Below are 20,379 nucleotides of genomic sequence, written 5' to 3'. Positions count from 1 at the left end.
AGTTTGAAAAGGGTTTTCGGGGCATGACTAGCTCTAGATGAACACTAAGTTCAGTGTGAAACAAGAAGCTCCATCTTTTTATGTTAATTTTTGTTAGCTACACTGGGTAGTAAGAGCCTCAAAATGAGGTCAGTATCCTTCCTGCCTCATTGACATTGATAATGTGTCCATTTTGGAAGAGGCCTTTTGCCAGGTGTCCAATGTGCCTGCCTGTTTCAGGCGGAAGCCCTTGTTACTAAACAAATCCCAGGACCTCAATTGTTATTTTAGGTTGGAACTGATTGGACTGTGCCGTGTGCATGTTCTGATCAGTTCTATGCATGAAAGAGCTGAAAAGTCTCAACAAGGATAAGTTTGGAATTTCAGACATGCCAATTCTCACAAATATATCAGGAGAAATGTGATTTCTCAGTAAAGTTGAGCCTCTCTCGCTAGCTCACAAGTGAGCTCTGAAATGTCAGGATTTTCCAAAACGTATTTACCTTGCAGTATGATTACCATCGGTGGAGGTTGGGAAAGGTATCAACGCTAAGATCTAAAGGTGGCAGCCTCCATCGTGGCCTCTTGTTAATTGTTTTGTAAATAGCTACAGAGGCGTGGATGGGAACAGAAAGTTTGGAGAGCCAGCCAAAAGTCCATTGACTTTCAGCAGCACTGGAAAATCCCACCCCTGTTAAAGGGATGGAGGTGGCCAAGATTTCTGACTCAAGCCAAAGAATTCTATTTGTGAACAGATTGTACTGCTCAGAGTGCAGGTGTGAGTCCAATTTCAGGCAGGTGAAAAAAATAATGGTGGAAGCCCATGTTAGAAAATGTGGTAGACATTATGTCAGCATTTACTTTTTGTAATATTGCACTGTTGAACATTTCTGACTTCAGATGTGGCTTGGAAATATTTCAAAAACATAAAGGAGCAATGTACTACCCAAACTTTTGAAATCATTAATTTGAGTTTTTGTTTTACAAGATGTCAATATCCTTTTGAAAACGTATTAAAACATTTGAGCAATTTGTCTAAACATTTGGATGGTCTGAGGTCTGACCTTTCTAATTATTTCATAAGAGCATGCACTGCTTTATCAAAGAAATATCTTTTGCTAAAAGGAATTTCTCAGAGCTGAAAAGTATAGCAACGTGGTGGTAACATGTTGGAGATTTTAAAGCATGTTTTATAAAACATTTCCAAATGCAGGAATATAATTTTTATACAGAATTTCTGGCCTGTTAGAAAATAAATAATCCTCCACTGAAATTTATAAACCAACTGTCAGCCAAATTGTTAATGTTTCGCAACTTGTGATTTTTATATTAACCTTCTTGACTTTTATAAGTTTGTCTCTTGATTTATGAGACTATTGGGTTGCGATGTGTGGAATTATTTTTGGAGCAGGGCAACTTCCTGAAATGACCTTACTGGCTGTCTCAGTGAGCCAATATGAGTTGGCCTCAATCTGGCCAGTTGTATTGGGGTGCTCATCTACCTCCCCAAAGATTACTGGTTCAATTGAAATGTGGCCGGGGCCTAAAAATTACCTCTCGCCCAATAATCAAAATCAGCTACTGCATTGTTTCTAATAGAGCTGCTGTCTATAATGGAGTAGGGCTACAGATTCTCAGGTCAGCACAAAAATTAGTGCTTAATAAAATGAGGAAATTTCTGGCTAATCCTACAATTCTGTTGTACAGAAAAGGGGGAGAACATTGAAAAGAAGGATGTGCTATGTCTATGCTTTGCTTTACTTTTCAATAGGATTTACCATTCTATAGCTGCTTGGTCTAGTTGAGAGCCATGGGGATAATCTTAACATTTATGGTCGGGCGAAGAATGAATTAAAAGGAAATCAACCACCCATTTTACACTCTGCTCTATTTTGAAGAGTTATATTTAGTTTGCTGTCCAATCAGTTACAGAAAGTGAAATTTAAAAGAGGGAAAGTAAGATGGCATTAACACAAAGAAATAAAAGTGACAGTTAATAGAGAGAATTTATTGAAATTTGTGAAAAATCTCATACCCAAACCTGACCCACCTTGAACCTGCCTACTTGCAGTTTTAAAGGATTGGAAGACTGTGAACTACTCATAGAAGGTGGATTGATTATTTCAATATTATAATGAGACTGCTGTTCTCAGATTTTATCTGCCTTTTGAGTTCAACAGTGGCTGGCCAAGTTTCTGGGCCTCAGAACCCAGCATCTTAAAGGGAGGCGAAGACTGCTACATGGAAGTGGTAAGTGCCATTCCAGCACTGCTTCCTCCTCACCCACCAAACACACCTGCTTCCACTCCAACCCCACCAGGATCATGAACCCCAGCTACACTCCTCAGGATCACAAACATCTCTTACCCCCTCAGTCTCACTGATTACTCCCTCTGATGGATCACTGACCCTCTCCCTTCCCCAGGTCAAAACCCACAGGATCAAAATGCTCACTCCTCTCAAGCTATCCTAGCAGCTGGCTCCATACCTGCTCTTGAACTACATTCCAGTGCATTCCCCACCCAATGTGATGCCAAACTCGTTACTCAGGTTGGCTTCCAGATGGCGAAACCAGTTTACAAAAGGAGATCCATGCTGAAAACTCTACAATGTGTGAGGTGCCCAAGGTCCTTGTCCCTCACTTGGAAAACCAGCCCCATAAGAAATAAGAACAGGACTAGAAGGTTTGGCCCCTCGAGCCTGCTCAACCATTCAATAAGATCATGGCTGATCTTCTTGTGTTTTGATTTCCACATTCACATCTATTCCCAATAACCTTAGATTCCTGTTAGGCAAGGGAATCAATCTACCTCTGCCTTAATATTCATTGACCCCACTTCCATCACCTTCTGAGGCAGAAAATTTCAAATTCGCACAACCCTCTAGGAGAAAAAAATTCTCCTCATCTAAGTCCTAAATGGGCGACCCCTAAATTTAAAACAGTGACCCTTAGTTCTGGACTCACCCACAAGAGGAAACATCCTTTTGACATCCACCTTGTTGAGGCTGTTCAGGAACTTGTATACTTCAATCAAATCACCCCTCACTCTTCTAAACTCCAGTGGAAACAAGCCCAGTCTGTTCAACCTTTCCTCATAAGACAACCCACTTATTCCAGGTATCAATCTAGTAAACCTCCTTTGAACCGCCTCCAGTGCATCTACATCCTTCCTTAAATAAGGAGACCAAAACTGTACACAGTATTCGAGGTGCAGTCTCACCAATGCCCTGTATAACTGAAGCATAATATCCTTACTTTTATGTTCAATCCCTCTCGTAATAAAGGATAGCATTCCATTAGCCTTCTTAATTATTTGCTGTACCTGCATACTAACTTCTTGTGACTCATGCACTAGAACATCTAGATCCCTCTGCACCTCAGAATTATGCATCCATTCTCCATATATGTAACACTCTGCTCTTTTGTTCTTCATACCAAGGTGAACAACTTCATATTTTCCTGCGTTAAATTCCATTTGCCAGATCTTTGCCCACTCACTCAACCTCTCTATATCCAACTGCAACTTCCTCATGTCCTCTTGACAGCATACCTTCCTATTTTCTTTGTGTCATCTGCAAATTTAGCTACCATGCCTTCTACTCCCCTCATCTAAGTCATTGATGTAAATTGTAAAAAGTTGAGACTCCAGTACAGAACCCAGTGGGACTCCACTCGTCACATCCTGCTAATCCAAAAAAGACCCATTTATGCATATTCTCTGCTTTCCGTCAGCCAGCCAATCTTCTTTCCATAATATATGCGCTTCTATTTTCTGTAATAATCTTTGATGTTGCACTTTATCAAATGTCTTCTGGAAATCTAAATACAGTACATCTACAGGCTCCCCTTTAACCACTGTGCATGCTTCTCCTTCAAAAAAACTCTAATAAATTGGTTAAGTATGATTTTCCTTTCACAAAACCATGCTTACTTTTCCTGATTGGCTTGAGCTCTTTTAAGTGCCAGGCTATAAACTCCTTAATGATCGATTCTAATAACTTGCCCACAACAGACGTCAACCTAACTTGCCTATAGTTTCCTGTTGTCTGCATTCCTCCCTTCTTGAATAGCTCCTCACTAGAATCCCCAGTCTATATTTATAGGCATTTTTCAGCTCCCCACAGTCTCCCGCAAATCCTCTCCACTCTGACTCCCAGCAAGATAGGCCGCTCTGCAATCCCCAGTCTGGATTTATAGGCTCTCCTCAGCTCCCAACTGTCACCTGCAGGTCCGCTTCGCTCTGACTCCCAGCAAGGTAGAACTGAATTAAAACTGAGGTCCGTAAATCTATTACTTATACATTATTACAATAAGTGTGGATTTCCTAATTTAAATTTTACATGCAAATGTATAGAAAGGAACATGGGAGCAGGAGTCAGCCATTTGGCCCTTCGAGTCTGCTCTACCATTCAAGTAGATCATGACTGACCTTCCACTTTAAGCCATTTTCCTGCATTATCCACATAATCCTTTATATCTTTAATATCCAGAAACCTATCAATCTCTGTCTTGAATATACTCAATCACTGAGCCACTACAGCTTGCTGGGAGAAAGAATTCCCAAGATTCACCACTCTCTGACTAAAGAAATCCCTCCTCATCACATTCCTAAATGGCCTGCCTCTTATGCTGAGACTGTGTCCTCTGGTTCTAGACCCACCCCCAACACCCCGTCAGGGGAAACATCCTTCCTACATCTACCCTGTTAAGCCCTGAAAGAATTTTATACGTTCAATGAGATCATCTCTCATCCTTCTAAACAATGGGGGATACAGGCTCAGTCTCAATTTCTCCTCATAGGACAATCCCACTATCCCAAAAATATCCTTCCTTAAGTAAGGAGATCAAAACTATACACAATACTCCAAGGGGAAAATTTTCTCCCCGTCAGGCAGGCTGGGTGGGAGCGGGTGTGGGCAGGCGCAGATCTGATCGCCGTCTGCAATTGGCTGCACGCCACCATTTTACGTGGGTGGACCAATAAATCCACAGAGCTGCCTCAGGGAAACCAATTTCATTATAGAAAATTGGAAAAGCAGAAAAATAAAATTACTCAGACATGTCCCCTCATGTGACAGTGTCATATGGACTGGGACATGTTTATGAATTTTCATAACACATTTTATTTAATTAATAAACACTTCATGAAACCTCATCCCGCCTGTGGATGAGGTTCCATGAAAAATGCGAAGGCTTGGGCTCTTCGCCTGCCCGCCAATCTTAAGGTTGAATGGACAGCCCTGCCAAGTACTTCAGTTAGATCATTAATGGACTTAACAGGCCTTTGATGTTTCAGCAGGCGCGCAGCTAACTCCAGCGTGCACCTGCCAAACTGAAGATTGGAATGAGACGCTGTGATGTCGGGACACATGCCCAACATCATTGCACATCATTTTACGCATTGGCATGTGGGGCTCACCCTTGCACGCCAAACGGAAGATTCTGGCCCAAGTGTTGTCTTGCCAAGGCTCTATACAATTGCACAAAGACTTCCTTCTTCCTGTAATCAAATCCTCTTGCAATAAAGGCTAACTGACCTACCATTTGTTTTCTTAATTGCTTGTTGAACCTGCATGTCCACTTTCAGTGATTTATGAACAATGAAACCCAGGTCCCTTTGGACATCAACACTTTCCAACCTCTCATTATTTAAGAAATACACTGCATTTCCTTTTTTCCTACCAAGGTTGATAATTTCACATTTTTCCACATTATATTCCATCTGCCAGATTCTTGCCCACTCAGTCAATCTGTCTAAATCTCCTTGAAGCCTCTTTGAACTCTTTCATAACTCACATTCACACCAATTTTTGTGTCATCAGCAAATTTGGAAATAATTATTGGTAGTACAGAACTTGAATATTGCTGAAAAAGAGACATGTCAAAGCTTTTCACCGTATACTCATCAGGACAATTTGCAAGAACACTAATATAAGGGGAAACCAACAATTTATAGGGTATGAGAAGAGAGTGTTGATTGGTTGGCAAGTGGACTCTGACTGGTTGAGGCATTGCCATGGAGAATGCACCAGTGATGGTGGATGACAGTTAATTGCAAAGCATTGCTTAAAATTTAAACCAGGCAGCTTGACCCTGATTGGCCAAGGCATTGCCCCGAGGAATGAGTCAGTAAATGGCTATGACTTATTATGCAACACTAATGCTGCTCTCTCCGATTTTCACACTGAAGTCCCGTTCTGTCTCTCTGCACTTTTAACCCCGCTGCTGCTCTTGCTGATTCTCACACTGAAGTCCTGCTCTGTCTCTCCGCACTTTTAACCCTTGCTGCTGCTCTTGCTGATTCTCACACTCAATTCAAACTCTAGGTCTGTCCTGTTGTTAACAAGAAGATGCAAAAAGAGGCATTAATTGCGTGTAACAGGAATGGTGAAAATTTATTGGGTACAATGTATGATTCGAGTATACTGGGCAGGGCTTTCCCATCGTTGAGCGGGGGGGGTGGGGCCCGCTCGCTGGCACGTAAAATGACGGGCCCCATTTAAATTTTCAGGTAGGCAGGAGTGCAGCAAAATCAGCTGTGCACCCGCTGACCTGTCAATGGCCAATCGAGGTCATTAACAAAGTCATTTAACTAATCAATGGACCTGCCCGTCCAACCTTAAAGTTGGTGGGCAGGCCAGGAGCCCTGGCGGGAATTAGAAAAAGCATGAAACCCCATCTGCAGGTGGGATGAGGCTTCGTGTAGGTTTTAAAAAGTTTTATTAAAGTTTTTGTTAAAATTATGGACATGTCTCAACTCATGTGACAGTGCCACATGAGCGGACATGTCAGGGATTTTTTTCTTTCTGTTTTTAATATTTTTTATTGTGGAGCCAATCTCCCTGAGGCAGCACTTAGCCTCAGGGAGATGAGTGCGCTCTTTCACGCACATGCGCAAAACAGAGCACTCTTGATTTAGGGATTTCCCCCGCCCGCACAGGGAGTGCATAGCGCTTCCATGCGACATTGCACTGAGCGGGCCTTAGTAAAATGGGGCCGCGCCCCTGATGGGGAGGCACCTGTGCGCACTCGCCATTCAACTTTGGGGGAAATCCTGCCCACTGATTTTTTAACTCTAAGTAGGATTTCTTACTGGTTTGTATTGGAGCAATATCATATCTTCAGAGTGGAACCTACAAAATTTATTAAGCTATTTGACATAGTGATCAATGTTAATTTAAATGTTAAATATTGGAATTCTTAATTTTAGGACCTGTGCAGAGTAGAGTCACAGCATTCAGTGGTCTTGCACCGTGAGAAGAGAAGATGGATTTCTGGTACATTCCAAATATCTGAAGAAGATCCAGGACCTTACCCTAAAAAAGCAATAAAGGTATGCTATCAATGAGGGGAAAAGGAAAAGGAGAATTTTTTTTAGCTACTAAATAGATAATGAAAAATCTCCAAATCTTTCAAGGAGCCATTAGTTGGTACAATTTTAATATCTATTTGTTGCTTTAAATTGTGTATTTTGTGTCTGTATGTACATGGTCTCATGAATAATATAGATGCCTGGATTTTTGCGGCCTTATGTCTAAGCATTATGATTCATTGAATGTCTGACAGAGAAATTAACTTGGTATCGGCTATTTAAATTAATTTGGTCCTGGTTACTTTCTTGAAGATAGCTAACAAGCTGACTTTTATAATCAAGGCATTTTTCCATTTTTTGTTCTTTCCAAGTTGTTCCATTGTACAGGTCTGCCTTGGCTGCTCTTGTGCCTTGCTCTGTGGCATAAATTCTGGAACTCTTAAATATCTTCTGTGTCCTCAACAGCACTGTGAATAACAGCCAGAAGAATTGAACCTTGCTCTGTGTGGAGCACGAACAGTGGCGTAGACCAATTAGGCAAAATGGCCTGTTTCTGTCTTATATACAGCATGGATGGATACCATTGATCCCAGTATAGTGTGCAGATGAAACAAAGATCACAATCCAGCTGCCAGTTGAATCATTATGCTTGTGGCAATTGGCTGAAACTCTGGGCTGTGTTTCATGCTCACCCCACCCCCACCCGCCACCAGTGGGTTTGTAAATGGTGGATTCTCTTAAAGTCCAGTGTGTGGCCTTCCCACCACCTACTTGATCTAAATGAAATTTTACAGGGGGTGGTGGAGGTATCTGTTGGCCTGCCCTTTCCCAATTGAGGCCATTAAGTGGGCAATTAATGGCCACTTAAAGGGTGTTCCCTGCCCAGCCTCAATATTGAGGCCAGCAGGAGGAGTTCAGGAGTAGGAGGGAAGCCTGGAAAGTCACCCTGCATGGGCCTCTGGCAGGAAGTGCGGGGAGGATGCTTCCTTTAATGTTTCCTTTCCATATTGGGCATCCCCCCTCAAGGTCTGCCACCCACAGATGCTCCCCTTCCCCCCTGACCTCTCTATCCCGGCTCCCACCGCTCTATCCCTACCTCCCTGGTACTCACTTCCCCTCCCTGCCTGTACTTAACTGGTCCTGGACTCTGTGACTTGAATCTGGGCATCACTTATAGTCCCAGTCCTGGCCACCGCTGCTACTGGTGCTGCTGGGATTACAGAGTACCAGCCAATCAAATTGGCTGGAAGCTCTCTGAGGTGGGACTTCCTCCAAAATGAGGGACAGAAATCCTGCTTTCAGCCAATCAAAGCTCCTTGACATGTTGAATAGCTGCAGAGCAGCCGGTATCGACGGTGATGCATTTCCCACTGATTCTTCAGGTGGTTGGCAGGAAACCTCACCATCCAAAAAATCCTGCCCCAAGAGTTTATCTATTTTGTATGTGTTTGGCTTTTTTTCATACTCTTCCTGCCTCTTATTTTTCTGATTTCTCTCTGTTTTATTTTAATATCTCAGGTTTTTTAAAATGATTTTTCTCGCACTCTCTCTGCCTCTTCTTTTCCATCGTGGTCTCTTCCCTTGTTTGCCTATCTCCCTCAATTTTTCTCTCTCATACTTTCTTTGCCTCTTTTTATCACTCATGCTCAGCATCCCTTAATTCTCTCCCTCTGTTTCTCCAGTTTGGATGAGGCTAAGAATATGAACAAGGTAAGAGAGGGCCTCTGCGCATGAAAGGGAGAAATTAAAAGAAACAAGAGACAGGGGGTGCGATTTTTCACTATTCTGAAATTCTGGTGCATTTTTGGTGGGGCTGGAAGTGCCCAAGAGAAGCAATGAGAGCTAAGCTAAAGCATAAAAATGACATGTTAAAACCTGGCTTAAGATGACAGATATTCTTTGACAGCATTTCAGTAACTTGATGAGAAATTGAACTGGACTAGCCATAGGGATAATATGGCTACAAGATCAGGTCAGAGGCTAGGAATCCTACAACAAGTAACTCACTTCCTGACTCCCCAAAGCCTGTCCACCATCTACAAAGTACAAGTGAGGAGTGTGATGGAATACTCTCAACTTGCCTGGTTGAGTGCAGCTCCAACATTACTAAAGAAGCTTTACACCATCCAGGACAAAGCAGCTCACCTGATTGGCACCCCATGCACAAACACCCTCCACCACAGATGCACAGTGGCAGCAATGTGTACCACCTAGAAGATACACTGAAGGAGCTCACCAAGACTCATCAGGCAGCACCTTCCAAACCCATGACCACTACTATCTAGGACAAGGGCAGTTGACGGATGGGAACACCACCATCTGGAAGCTCCCCTCCAAGCCACACACTATCCTAACTTGGAAATATTTCATCGTTCCTTCACTGTCACTGGGTCAAAATCCTGGAACTCCCTCCCTAGCAGCACTGTGGGTGCACCTACACCACATGGACTGCAGCGGTTCAGAAGACAGCTCACCACCACCTTCTCGAGGGCAATTAGGGATTGGCAATAAATGCTGGCCTAGCCAGTGCCGCCCACATCCCATGAATGAATATAAAAATAAAACTATATGTAGTGCTGTATCTTCTGCTGTGAGAAAAGCAGGATGCCAGAGTAAATAATAGACAATACTTACCAAGATGCCAATGTCCAGGTCTACAGGCATTGGCACGCCTACAGACAGGTGGACTGGGAGGAAATTATCTCACAAACTCCAGAACAGCAGAGTACGTTAATCAATTAAAATAATAATAAATGGGTTATTTTAACAGAGAGGCATTTTTGCTTAACAACTTATATGTTGCAACTATAATAGCACAGCATAAATTCAAGGCCAAAGTGTTTAACAAGGGTGCACTATGTTTGATAGTTAAGGCCTGAGAAATATTTTTTACATTTCAATAAAATACTATTATAAGATCATTCTATTCACAACAATTTTATTTCCACAAGTAACAATTTTGAGTGTTGCTGAGAAAAGAGGCATACCGTCAAAGCTTTTTCTCTTGCACTCATCAGGACAAGTGATGAATGCAATTTAAAAGCTTTGACAGGCAGTCTCTTTTTTCAGCAATATTCAAGTTCTGTACTACCAAGCAACTATTACTAACAATTTTGTTCTTTTGCAGCTTTCCAATGACAAGTCAAAAAACCATACAATATTGTTTTCAATTAAAGGACAAGGTGTGGACACTGAACCTGAGAAAGGCTTGTTTTCAATTGATCGCGAAACTGGACAAATATTTATTCATCACAAAGTTGATCATGAGAAAACAAAAGAGTTGACGGTACAAACTATTTTTATTTGAGTTTTTTAGACAACAGTTTTGCTGTGTGATTCAATGCACTTATGATGGAGCCTATAACTTACATGTGTTTGTTCTGTGTCGACTAACATAAAAATGTGCAAGAGTTAGAAAACCATGGTCCCACTTCACAACCTTATCACAGCTGGGGAGGGAGTTGCAATGTGCTGAAATTCTGAGTCACACAATTAGGCCCGGATTTTTGCTTCCAGATCGGGTGTGCAGAGATGGGACATTTCCCAGCTCCGCAAACCTGACCTGGGAAAAAAGAGGTCCGGAAATTGGGATTTTCATTCCAGGGAGGTGGGCAGGCTTAGAAGTTGCCGTCTCCGAAGTGACTGCAGAGGCTGCCGGGTGCATAGGCAGGCTGTCTGCAAGGCCTGCCTATGTGCTTCGGTACTGTGTGAAAGATTGGAAAAAAACAATAAAACAAAAAACATCAGTCCACCCCTCACCCCTCTCATTCCCCACACACTCTCCTTGCCTCATGCACGCCAATTCACACAACTTTATACCCCTCTAACCAGCCTGTCATAGCCCCTCATATTCCCTATGCCACCCTCTGCCCTTCCACCCACTGCTCATCCCCTCACACGTCATATTTCAACCCATGCCCCATTCATCCCCATGGCCCTTTATAGCCCCTATGGCACCATATGCCGCTCTACCCACCCCACAGCCCCTCATAGTTCCTTTGCCAACACTTGTTCCCCACTCATCCTATGGCCTTTTATAGCCCCTATGCTTGCCAATGCCCCTCTATCCACCCCTCAATGACCCCTCATGCCCCATGCAACCCATGCCCCCACTCATCCCCATGGCCCTTTTGAGCCCCTCTGTCAACTTAATTCCAACTCATGCCAAGGCCTGGCCGCCACCCACCACCCTTTGCCCTTACCTGCATTATGCTAACTCATCTAGTATCCACCATAGGCAATCTTAAGAGCTATGTTGACATAAAATAAATTTGTGTTTATTGGTGATAACACTATTTTAAGAAACACTCTCATTGATAAAACAAAACATTCAATGCATTGAAATTCCTTCAACTAATCTCTTATGAAAACATACTTAACAGGCACCCCGATGTGATAATTAAGGTTGTAAAATCAGTCATGCAGCACAAATCCGATAGTGATAACCCTCAGGCTTATGTCAACTAGCAGAGTGAAATAGCCAGCACTATATATATTTTTTAAAACTCCACACTTTTTAAAAAATTTAAAGCCCAGCAGAATTAAATCCCTTGACAGCTTTGACAGTTCCAATGAACTTTGACAGTTGCAATGAAGTTTGACAGTTCTTTGACAGTTAAATGAGTTTATGCATCTTCATTTCTACTTCTAACAATCCCAAAGGGAACTTGATCTATCCCAAAGGATATCTCCACCAAAAGGCACCTGACCTCTCTCAAAGGAGTCCTGGAACCATATCCCACCTCTCCAAAAGGGTGCCCTAGCTTTACAAATGAATCTGCAAGGTTCAGACCTCTTCCTACCAGGTCTAATCAGCACACTTTAGGTTTCAGATTCATACCTCACCAAAATCGCATGAGTGGAGACAGCTGCTGATTTATATAGGGCAGCTGCCTCCAGGAACCATGGATGTGCTATTATTCCTCCTACAAAAATGCTGGAGGTCAGGTTTGGGGGTAGGGCTTCCGGTCTTGGGCCTCTGCTGGTATTTTCACATCTGCATGAAAATTTAGGCCTTAGAGTGATTTTGGGGAATTCCTGTGTCTGTATTCATGCAGATGGGGCATCATAGGTGGTGGGATTCAGGACAGTAAAATATTTCACAGAGCAGAGCTGGCAAGTGTGTTCAAAGACTGCTTATCCTTACCACAAGGACACATGAGTGATAATTTTATACCTTTAACAGACTGGAACAGTCCTGTAGATACTACTTCTGTGCTGTGAAATATTGAATGGTTGCTTTTTGCAAGTGTAACAGCCTTTTATTTTACAGCCTTGCTGCAATTTCCAAAGGGAACAATATATTTGGCTGCTAGTTGCTAAAGGAGAGGCATTGGCATAGTGGTATTGTCACCTGAATGGTGATCCAGGGTATTGCTCTGGGGACCGGAGATCAACTCCCAACATGGCAGAGTGAAATTTAAATTCAAAAAAAATCTGGAATTAAAAGTCTGCTACTAAACATGAAATCATTGCTGAACATTATTTAAAAAAAAAACCATCTGGTTCACTGATGGCCTTCAGAGAAGGAAATCTGCTAGTCTGACCTGCATGTGACTCCAGGCCCACAGCACTGTGGTTGATTCTTAAAGCCCCCTGAACAAGGGCAATTATGGATAAATGCTGGCCTAGCCAGTGATGCCCAAATACCATGAACAAATAAAAAATAAGAAAAGATTTGCACACTTACACTGCACTCACTTCTAGGAGAAAATTTAACAGGCCTTTGCCAGATGGTTTACATGGTGGGAAGGGAGAAACAATCCATGGGTGGCTGTCCTGCCACCCTCCCACCCACCATTGACCTGTCTACAATTTAATGGGGGAAGTCAAGGCCTGCCCTCACTCCAGTTAAGTGACCAATTAATGGCCACTTTTTGCCAGTCCCAATTTTGAGGCCAGTGGGAGGAGGTTGGGGATGCGGGAATCTTAGTTGGTTACCCTGCTTGGGCCTCAGGTGGGAAAGTGGGGGTGGGGGGTGAGTTTCTGTCACTGACCCATTTCCTGATTGTGCTCCCACCCACCAAGTTCTGCCCCACAGTTGTGATGTGGCAGATGGGGTGTGCCAGGCAGATCAAATCCACGAGGGGAACTTGATCATGCTATCAAAATGATTTTACAATTTGTATTTATTTAGAGATGTGTGCCCTGAATTCAAAAGTAATACGTGCACCACGACTTCAGAGATTTAAAAAAAAACTCAAATAAACATTTATTAACAAAAGAAAAGATTTCACGCACATACATAGGTCTACAAATTACTACTATAATAACTCCTAAAACCACTGGTATTAGGAGTTATTAATTAATCTGGATTCCAGTTTCACCCCCATCCAGACAAATGTAAAAAAAATAGATTTTAAACAGACTTCTGCAAGTTGACATAATAACCTGGATAGTAGAATTCAAAGTGTCTTTTCCCAGCATCGGGTTCTATAGATAGCAGTCTTAATGCACAAAAACTGGAGCCTTCTCACACTTCCTCCTAACACGTAGCCTCATTCTGCTTTATACATGTTTCTCTCTTTTAAAGTGTAAATCCCATTTTCCATATGTCTTTGGAACTTTACCTTTCTCATAATATAAACCTTTAATGTTGTCACTATATGTTGTCAATAGCCCTTGAGAAAAATAAACACATTCCTCAGCTTGCTTGTCTGGCTATTTGTAAACAAACTGAGATCCCTTTGAAAACAAAATCCCCTTTCTATCTAAAAATGCAAATTCCCATTAAACCTTACATACTAAGACCCCAATCATGTTTACTCATTAACAGATTAAACACACTTCTACACCTTACTTCTTTGATACTTCAACTTTCAGTATTCTTGACTACAAGATGCAATTAAATCCACCCCCTCACACACACACACACATACACACACGAACAATCCAAGCCCCACTATTAAACTATGTTTACAATAAATCACAATAATATTATGAGAATTATTATACTTTCATGACCCCCCACTCCTTACCAAAACATGAACCATCATAATTTAAAAATTTTGGCTTCATTTTCTTAATCCATCTTATACTACCTACTGTACTTACTTATATACCCACGCTATTACATTACCAGATGCATGCATTAACATAACAGAATATATACAAATCATTAGCATCAACAGAAGTCATTTCAGTCCCGTATCCATGTTTTAAATGTCTATTTCCATTTCAGCTTTAAACTCTTGGCAATGCATCTGCAATTAGAATTTCTCATCCAGCCACATTTATAATCTGTAGATTAAATGATTGCAGTAATAGGCTCCATCTGAACTTTGGTCTCAAAATTTGTCCAGAAACTTTAAAGGATTGAGATCTGTGTAAACAACTGCTTCTGTCAAATTGTTTGCAATTGTAAACCTCGAAATGCTGTAATGCTAACACCAGATCCAGAGTCTCCTTTTTGATCGTTGAATATTTTCCCTGTTGTACCTTCAACTTCCATGAAAGATACCCTATTAGTTTCTCAATTCCAGTTTCAACTTCCTGCAATAGTATGGCCCCAATGCTTATATCGCTTGCGTCAATGGCCAGCTTAAATTGCTTGGCATATTTGGGTACTTCTAAAACTGTTGTCGTAGTCAATACGGTTTTCAAACTGACAAATGTCTTCTGACACTCCTGTGTCCATTGAAACATTTGTTCTTTTTTAATAGTTCAGTCAATGGAGCAATCACACTGCTAAAATTTGGTGCAAATTTCTGGTAAAATTCACGCTTGCCCAGAAATCTCAAAACTTCTCATTTTGTTGTAGGCACTGGGAAATCCATGATAGCTTTGACTTTCACATCTCTCTGAACTATCTTACTATGTCCAATGGTATGGCCTAAATATGTAACTTGCGCTTTTGCAAGTTCACCTTTTACCAAGTTCATCAGCAAATTAACTTCTTGTAGTTGGCTATATAATTCTTCCAGATGTTGGAAATGCTCCTCCCATATTTGACTGAAACTATCAAATCATCAATATTAACAGCACAATTGCTCAGTCCTGCATTTACTTTGTTTGTCAGTCTTTGAAATGTTATGGGTAAATTTTTCATATTAAATGGCATGACTTTAAATGGCATCACAAAAGCTGATATCCCCTTTGTTCTCTCTGATAATGGTACTTGCCAATATCCTCTCAGCAAGTCAATCTTTGTGATAAACTTTGATTGTCCCATTTTCTCAATACAATCTTCCAACCGTGGTATAGAATATGAATCCACTTTTGTCACTGCATTCACCTGTCGTGTTCCATCTGGTTTCTGTACCATCACAATAGATGAACTCCAGTTATTGTAAGTAGACTCAATTATGTAATTTTGAAGCATGAATTCAATTTCTTTCTGTACTTGTGATAACATTGCTGGATCTAATCTACCAGGGTGTTGCTTTATTAAGGATGAAACTTCTACACTCACATCATGTGTAGCTAAATTTGTTTTCCCCAGCTTATTCCCACAAATAACTTTGTGTGACTGCAATAGCTTCTCCAAATCACTTTGACACTTGCTTGGAAGATAACTCAATATTACATTTAAATTTTCAAGTATTCCCCTCATTATCCAATTTGATTAGAAGAAAATCAATTTCAGAATCCTTCATTTCTACCTCCACCTACTACCACTAATACCTCCTTTTGGTTCTCTTCCCTGTCGGAGTACTTTTAAAGCATATTTACATGACACATCCCCTGCTTCTTTCTTTTATCTGGAGTATTTATTAAATAATTCACTCAGTTTCTTTTCAATCCTGTAAGGCTTACTAAACCTTGTCTTTAATAAGTCGTTCAATGGTAACAAAACTAACTCTTTTGCCCCAGCAACAAAATTATGAGCTCTGGCTTTCCCATCTGCCTTCATCTTCATCACTTGCTGTGATACCTTTAGATGTTCCCTAGCTAACTCACATGCTCTGTCAATCTTTCTCTGAAGTTTGATGTTTAATCCAGGAGAGTAGTTTCCAAAATTTGACCCACCAATATCGCATGAATTAACTTTAGTGGTCCCCTTACCTCATGACCACAGACTAATTTGAAAGGACTAAAACCAGTCGAAGCATTAGGAGCATCCCTAATAGCAAATAACAAGAATGGATTTCCCCTATCCCAATCCTATGGATTGTCCTGACTCTATGCCCTCAACATAGTTTTTAAATTTTGATGCCATCTGTCCAAAGCCCCTTGTGATTCAGGATGGTAAGCTGTTGCCTTAAACTGTTTTATCCCCAAATTATTCTTTACTTCCTTAAACAGCTGTGACATGAAATTTGAACCCTGATCTGATTGTATTTTTTTGGTAACCATATCTTGTAAAAACTTTAGTCAACTCTTCCACAATTCTGTTTGTTATAATATTTCTCAAAGGTATTGCTTCATGAAACCTTGTAGACACATCCAGTATTGTCATTAAGAACTGATTTCCACTTTTAGTCTCAGGGGGATTCCTACACAATCAATTATGAACCTATTTAAAGGTTCTTCAAATTCTTGAATTGGAATTAAAGGTGCTGGCTTAATCACTGCATGTGGCTTCCCAATCACCTGACATGTGTACATGTTCTACAAAATTTGACTATATCCCTATGCAATCCAGGCCAATAAAAATGCTTTTGTATTTTTGCCTCTGTCTTTCTAATTCCTAAATGTCCCCCCATTGGAATTTTATGAGCTATTCTCAGTATCTCATTTCTATATCCAAATGGTATTACAATCTGATGCACTTCCATCCAGTCCTCATCTGCTGAAACCTGATACGGCCGCCACTTTCTCATTAACACATTACCCTTAAGGTAATAACATTCTGGAATACATTCTGCCTCTGTTTCTGAGTATGCTGTCTGACATAACTGTTTAATTTGTGGATGCTTTTTCTGTAACCCTACCATCTGCCTTGAGCTAAATACATCAGCTACATTCTCTTCCATCCTTTCTTCCTGAACAATCTTAACAAAGACAGTGTCAGCTAATTGAACTTCAACACCTTTTCCCTTACTAATAACTTCCTCTTTTTCCTATTTCAAACTGTGAGCTTGTGATCTTGTTACCACACAATCTGGAAACAATACAGGACGCTCTTTCTGCAACACTTCTGTTGAAAACACCTCTACAGTCTTCTCAACTTTCTCATAATATAAATCTTTCTTGCTGTCACTATATATTGTCAATAACCCCTGAGAAAAATAAATACATTCCTCAGCTTGCTTTCTGCCTTTTTGTAAACAAACTGAGATCCCTTTGAAAACCAAATCCCCTTTCTATCTAAAAATGCGAATTCCCTTTACACCTTATCTACTAAGACCCAACCATGTTTACTCATTAATATATTAAAGACACTTCTACACCTTACTTCTTTTGATATTTCAACTTTTAATCTACTAGGCTACAAGGTGTAATTAAATCCCACACAGACACACACACACACACACAAACTATCCAAGCCCCACTATTAACATACTTTTACAATAAATCACAATAATATTATGAGAATTATTATACTTTTGTGACACCCACCTCTGTCCGCAGGGGCTCCGTTTCCACTTGGCCTCTCCATCGTGACCCCCAGTCCATTCTTCAGCAGCCACACCCCCATCCCCTCAGGGGCCTGTCCTCCAACTCCCATCACATCACTCCCTGCACTTACCTCAATCCTGGCTTAGGCACTGACTCATGGAATCATTAGCAGTTCCAGTAATGGCAACCATTCCCAGTCATGCTGCTGGGACTGCAGAGCTTCTTGTCCATCAGATTGCCCGACAGCTCTTTGAGGAGGGAATTCCTCCCAGGCAGTCCCGTCTCCAGCCAAATAACACTCCTTAGAGTGTTAGGAAGGTCTAACGTCAACATTTTCAGTGAGATTAGCCCTTCAGTTACTGACACAAGGGTGTAACTTTGAAATTGCCTCATTACAATTTAGCATTAGTTAGTTCCACCATATGCAATCAGTCACCAACCTAGAATTTCTGGTTTGGCAGAAGTGGGTCATATGGACAGTTGGTCAGGCCTTGTGACCACTATAAGCATTCTGGTTGATTATCCTGTCTCAGAATCATTTCAATACTAGAGAAAGGCACCCTGGCTTCTGGTATAATATTCCATTAGATTAGGGCCAGTATCTTGCTGCAGCAGGCCTCTGATTCTGGTTGCTGCATGCGAGTTGCATGTAGACTTCGTGTTGCTTGTGGAAGGTACTCAACAAAAAAAAAGATTATAACTTCTGAGCTGGTGCAAGTCATGGTTTTGACAGCTAAAAGAAATGAACAGTGATCCTCCTCTCCCCTCTCCCCTCCCCCCTCCCCCTTTGGTATATTTGACACAAGGTCTAAGAGTTGTAATGATGGAAGTAGAAGAGAATACATCGCAGGGTTTGTAGCATTCAATTGTTCAATTATTCAATGCTTGATAATGTTTGTCTGTTGACTCTTCTCTGTTCTGCGAGCTATTAGTCAAGTCTGGGTATGGCTACTAAGAAACAGAAACAGAAACTGAAAGCAAGAGCTGTAAGCATGAGAGAACAGGCATTTTAGAAGCACGGTAAGTAAGGTCCTGTTCAGGCATAGGAACTAGTGTGTCATCTCTGCATATATCCGAGGCATAAAATACAATAGGTTTAATATCCCTGGATTGCATTGACTTTCCATATACCCGTCCACATGGCATGTATATGGCCAACAACTAGACATGAAATGGAAGTGAGACACAACAAAATGGTAATGGAATGAGCATATGCCAGAGTGATTTTCCCACACCACTTTTCATGATTTGATGAAAATTTGGTATAAGGTCAAATGGAATCCATGCGCACCTTGATTAAGCTAGTAACTAGATTTTTCACCTTTGTTATAAAGTTAGCTATCTGTATAAGGATGACGATGAGTTGGGAACTTATTCCAATGTTCTCATCTCACAAAATTGAATGCAGTCAACTCAGTGTGCTGTAGGTTAGCTTAGCTCTTCAGCCATTCCAAGCAGATTTTGTTGATGTTATAAAATGTATTGACCATGAAACTGAAACCAATAATGAATTGCTCATTTAGAGGAACTTGAATTTATATAGTATTTTTCACAACATTAGGATGTCTAGAGTGCTTCACAGCCTATTAAGTACTTTTGAAATGTAGCCATTGTTGTAATGTAGGAAATGCAGCCGCCAATCTGTGCACAGCAAGGACCCCCAGAAGGAAAAGTCAGGAAAACTTGGGAAATGACTGGTTCTGATCTGAGCTGGTCTTGTATATCTTAAAATGGATCTCCAGTTTGGACCAGTACCACTCATTTCTAAGTTTTACTGTTTTTTCCTTCTACAGTAATGAGATAAACGACTAGATAATCTATTTTTGATGGTGCTTGTCCAAGGGTAAATGTTGGACAGGTTACCAATTCAAATCATCCAACAGTATGAGATCATTTATGCCTATTTGAGAGTGTAGGTAGGGCCTTAGTTTAGTATCTCATCCAAAAGGTAGCACCTACCAACAGTACAGCATTCTGTCAGTACTGCATTCAAGTATCACCCTAGATTATGTGCTCATAGCTCTGGATTCGAGAGGTAAGTGAACTATTACTGTGCCAAGCCTGGGATTTGGTGAGGAAGGTGCCTTCAACCTAAAAAGAGCACATTGCAAAACAAGAGAGCAGGTGTGCTGACTGCACTAAAAGTATAATTTTAAATTAATTCATGATAATTAAATCAAGGTGTTAAATTTATATATGTGAAATCTACTGCTCTCCGAATTTGGTATCAATTTTCTGTTTGTCAATGTAAATAATAGAAATGTTGAATGCCTTAATATTTCTTATTGTATAATCCAGTTTTGAGTAATAATTAATTCTATCATTTTTTCACATTCAGTTTCAAGTCGATGCTCTGGACATAAACACTTTGGAAGTTCTAGATGATCATATGTTATATAGAATTATGGTGATTGATATCAATGATAATGCTCCTGAATTTAAGCAAGAGATTTACAAAGTTGATGTAAAAGAAAATACACATCCAGGTAGGAGTTTGTTCCAAAGTAGATGTTTGTTCTTATGTTCTTCTTCATCTATTCAGAAAACAAATAGTTTAGCATGGATGCCTTTTTTTTAAGAAGAGATG

General features: G+C 40.8%; 1 protein-coding gene across 2 annotated transcripts in view; it reads left to right on the top strand.

The window, feature by feature from the left end:
• LOC121286752 (cadherin-like protein 26) overlaps window positions 1-20,379 on the top strand; it is a 133,763-nt gene that overhangs the window by 30,555 nt on the left and 82,829 nt on the right. For both annotated transcript variants that reach the window (XM_041203785.1, XM_041203784.1), the window contains 3 exons: window positions 7,191-7,313; window positions 10,420-10,578; window positions 20,131-20,278. In XM_041203785.1, coding sequence (XP_041059719.1) covers window positions 7,191-7,313; window positions 10,420-10,578; window positions 20,131-20,278 — 430 coding nt within the window. The remainder of the gene's footprint in view (window positions 1-7,190; window positions 7,314-10,419; window positions 10,579-20,130; window positions 20,279-20,379) is intronic.

The sequence above is a fragment of the Carcharodon carcharias genome, chromosome 14, assembly GCF_017639515.1.
Source record: "Carcharodon carcharias isolate sCarCar2 chromosome 14, sCarCar2.pri, whole genome shotgun sequence".
Lineage (NCBI taxonomy): Eukaryota > Metazoa > Chordata > Chondrichthyes > Lamniformes > Lamnidae > Carcharodon > Carcharodon carcharias.
The sequence above is the reverse complement of the archived record's forward strand: the minus strand, read 5'-3'. Positions and strand labels throughout refer to the sequence as shown.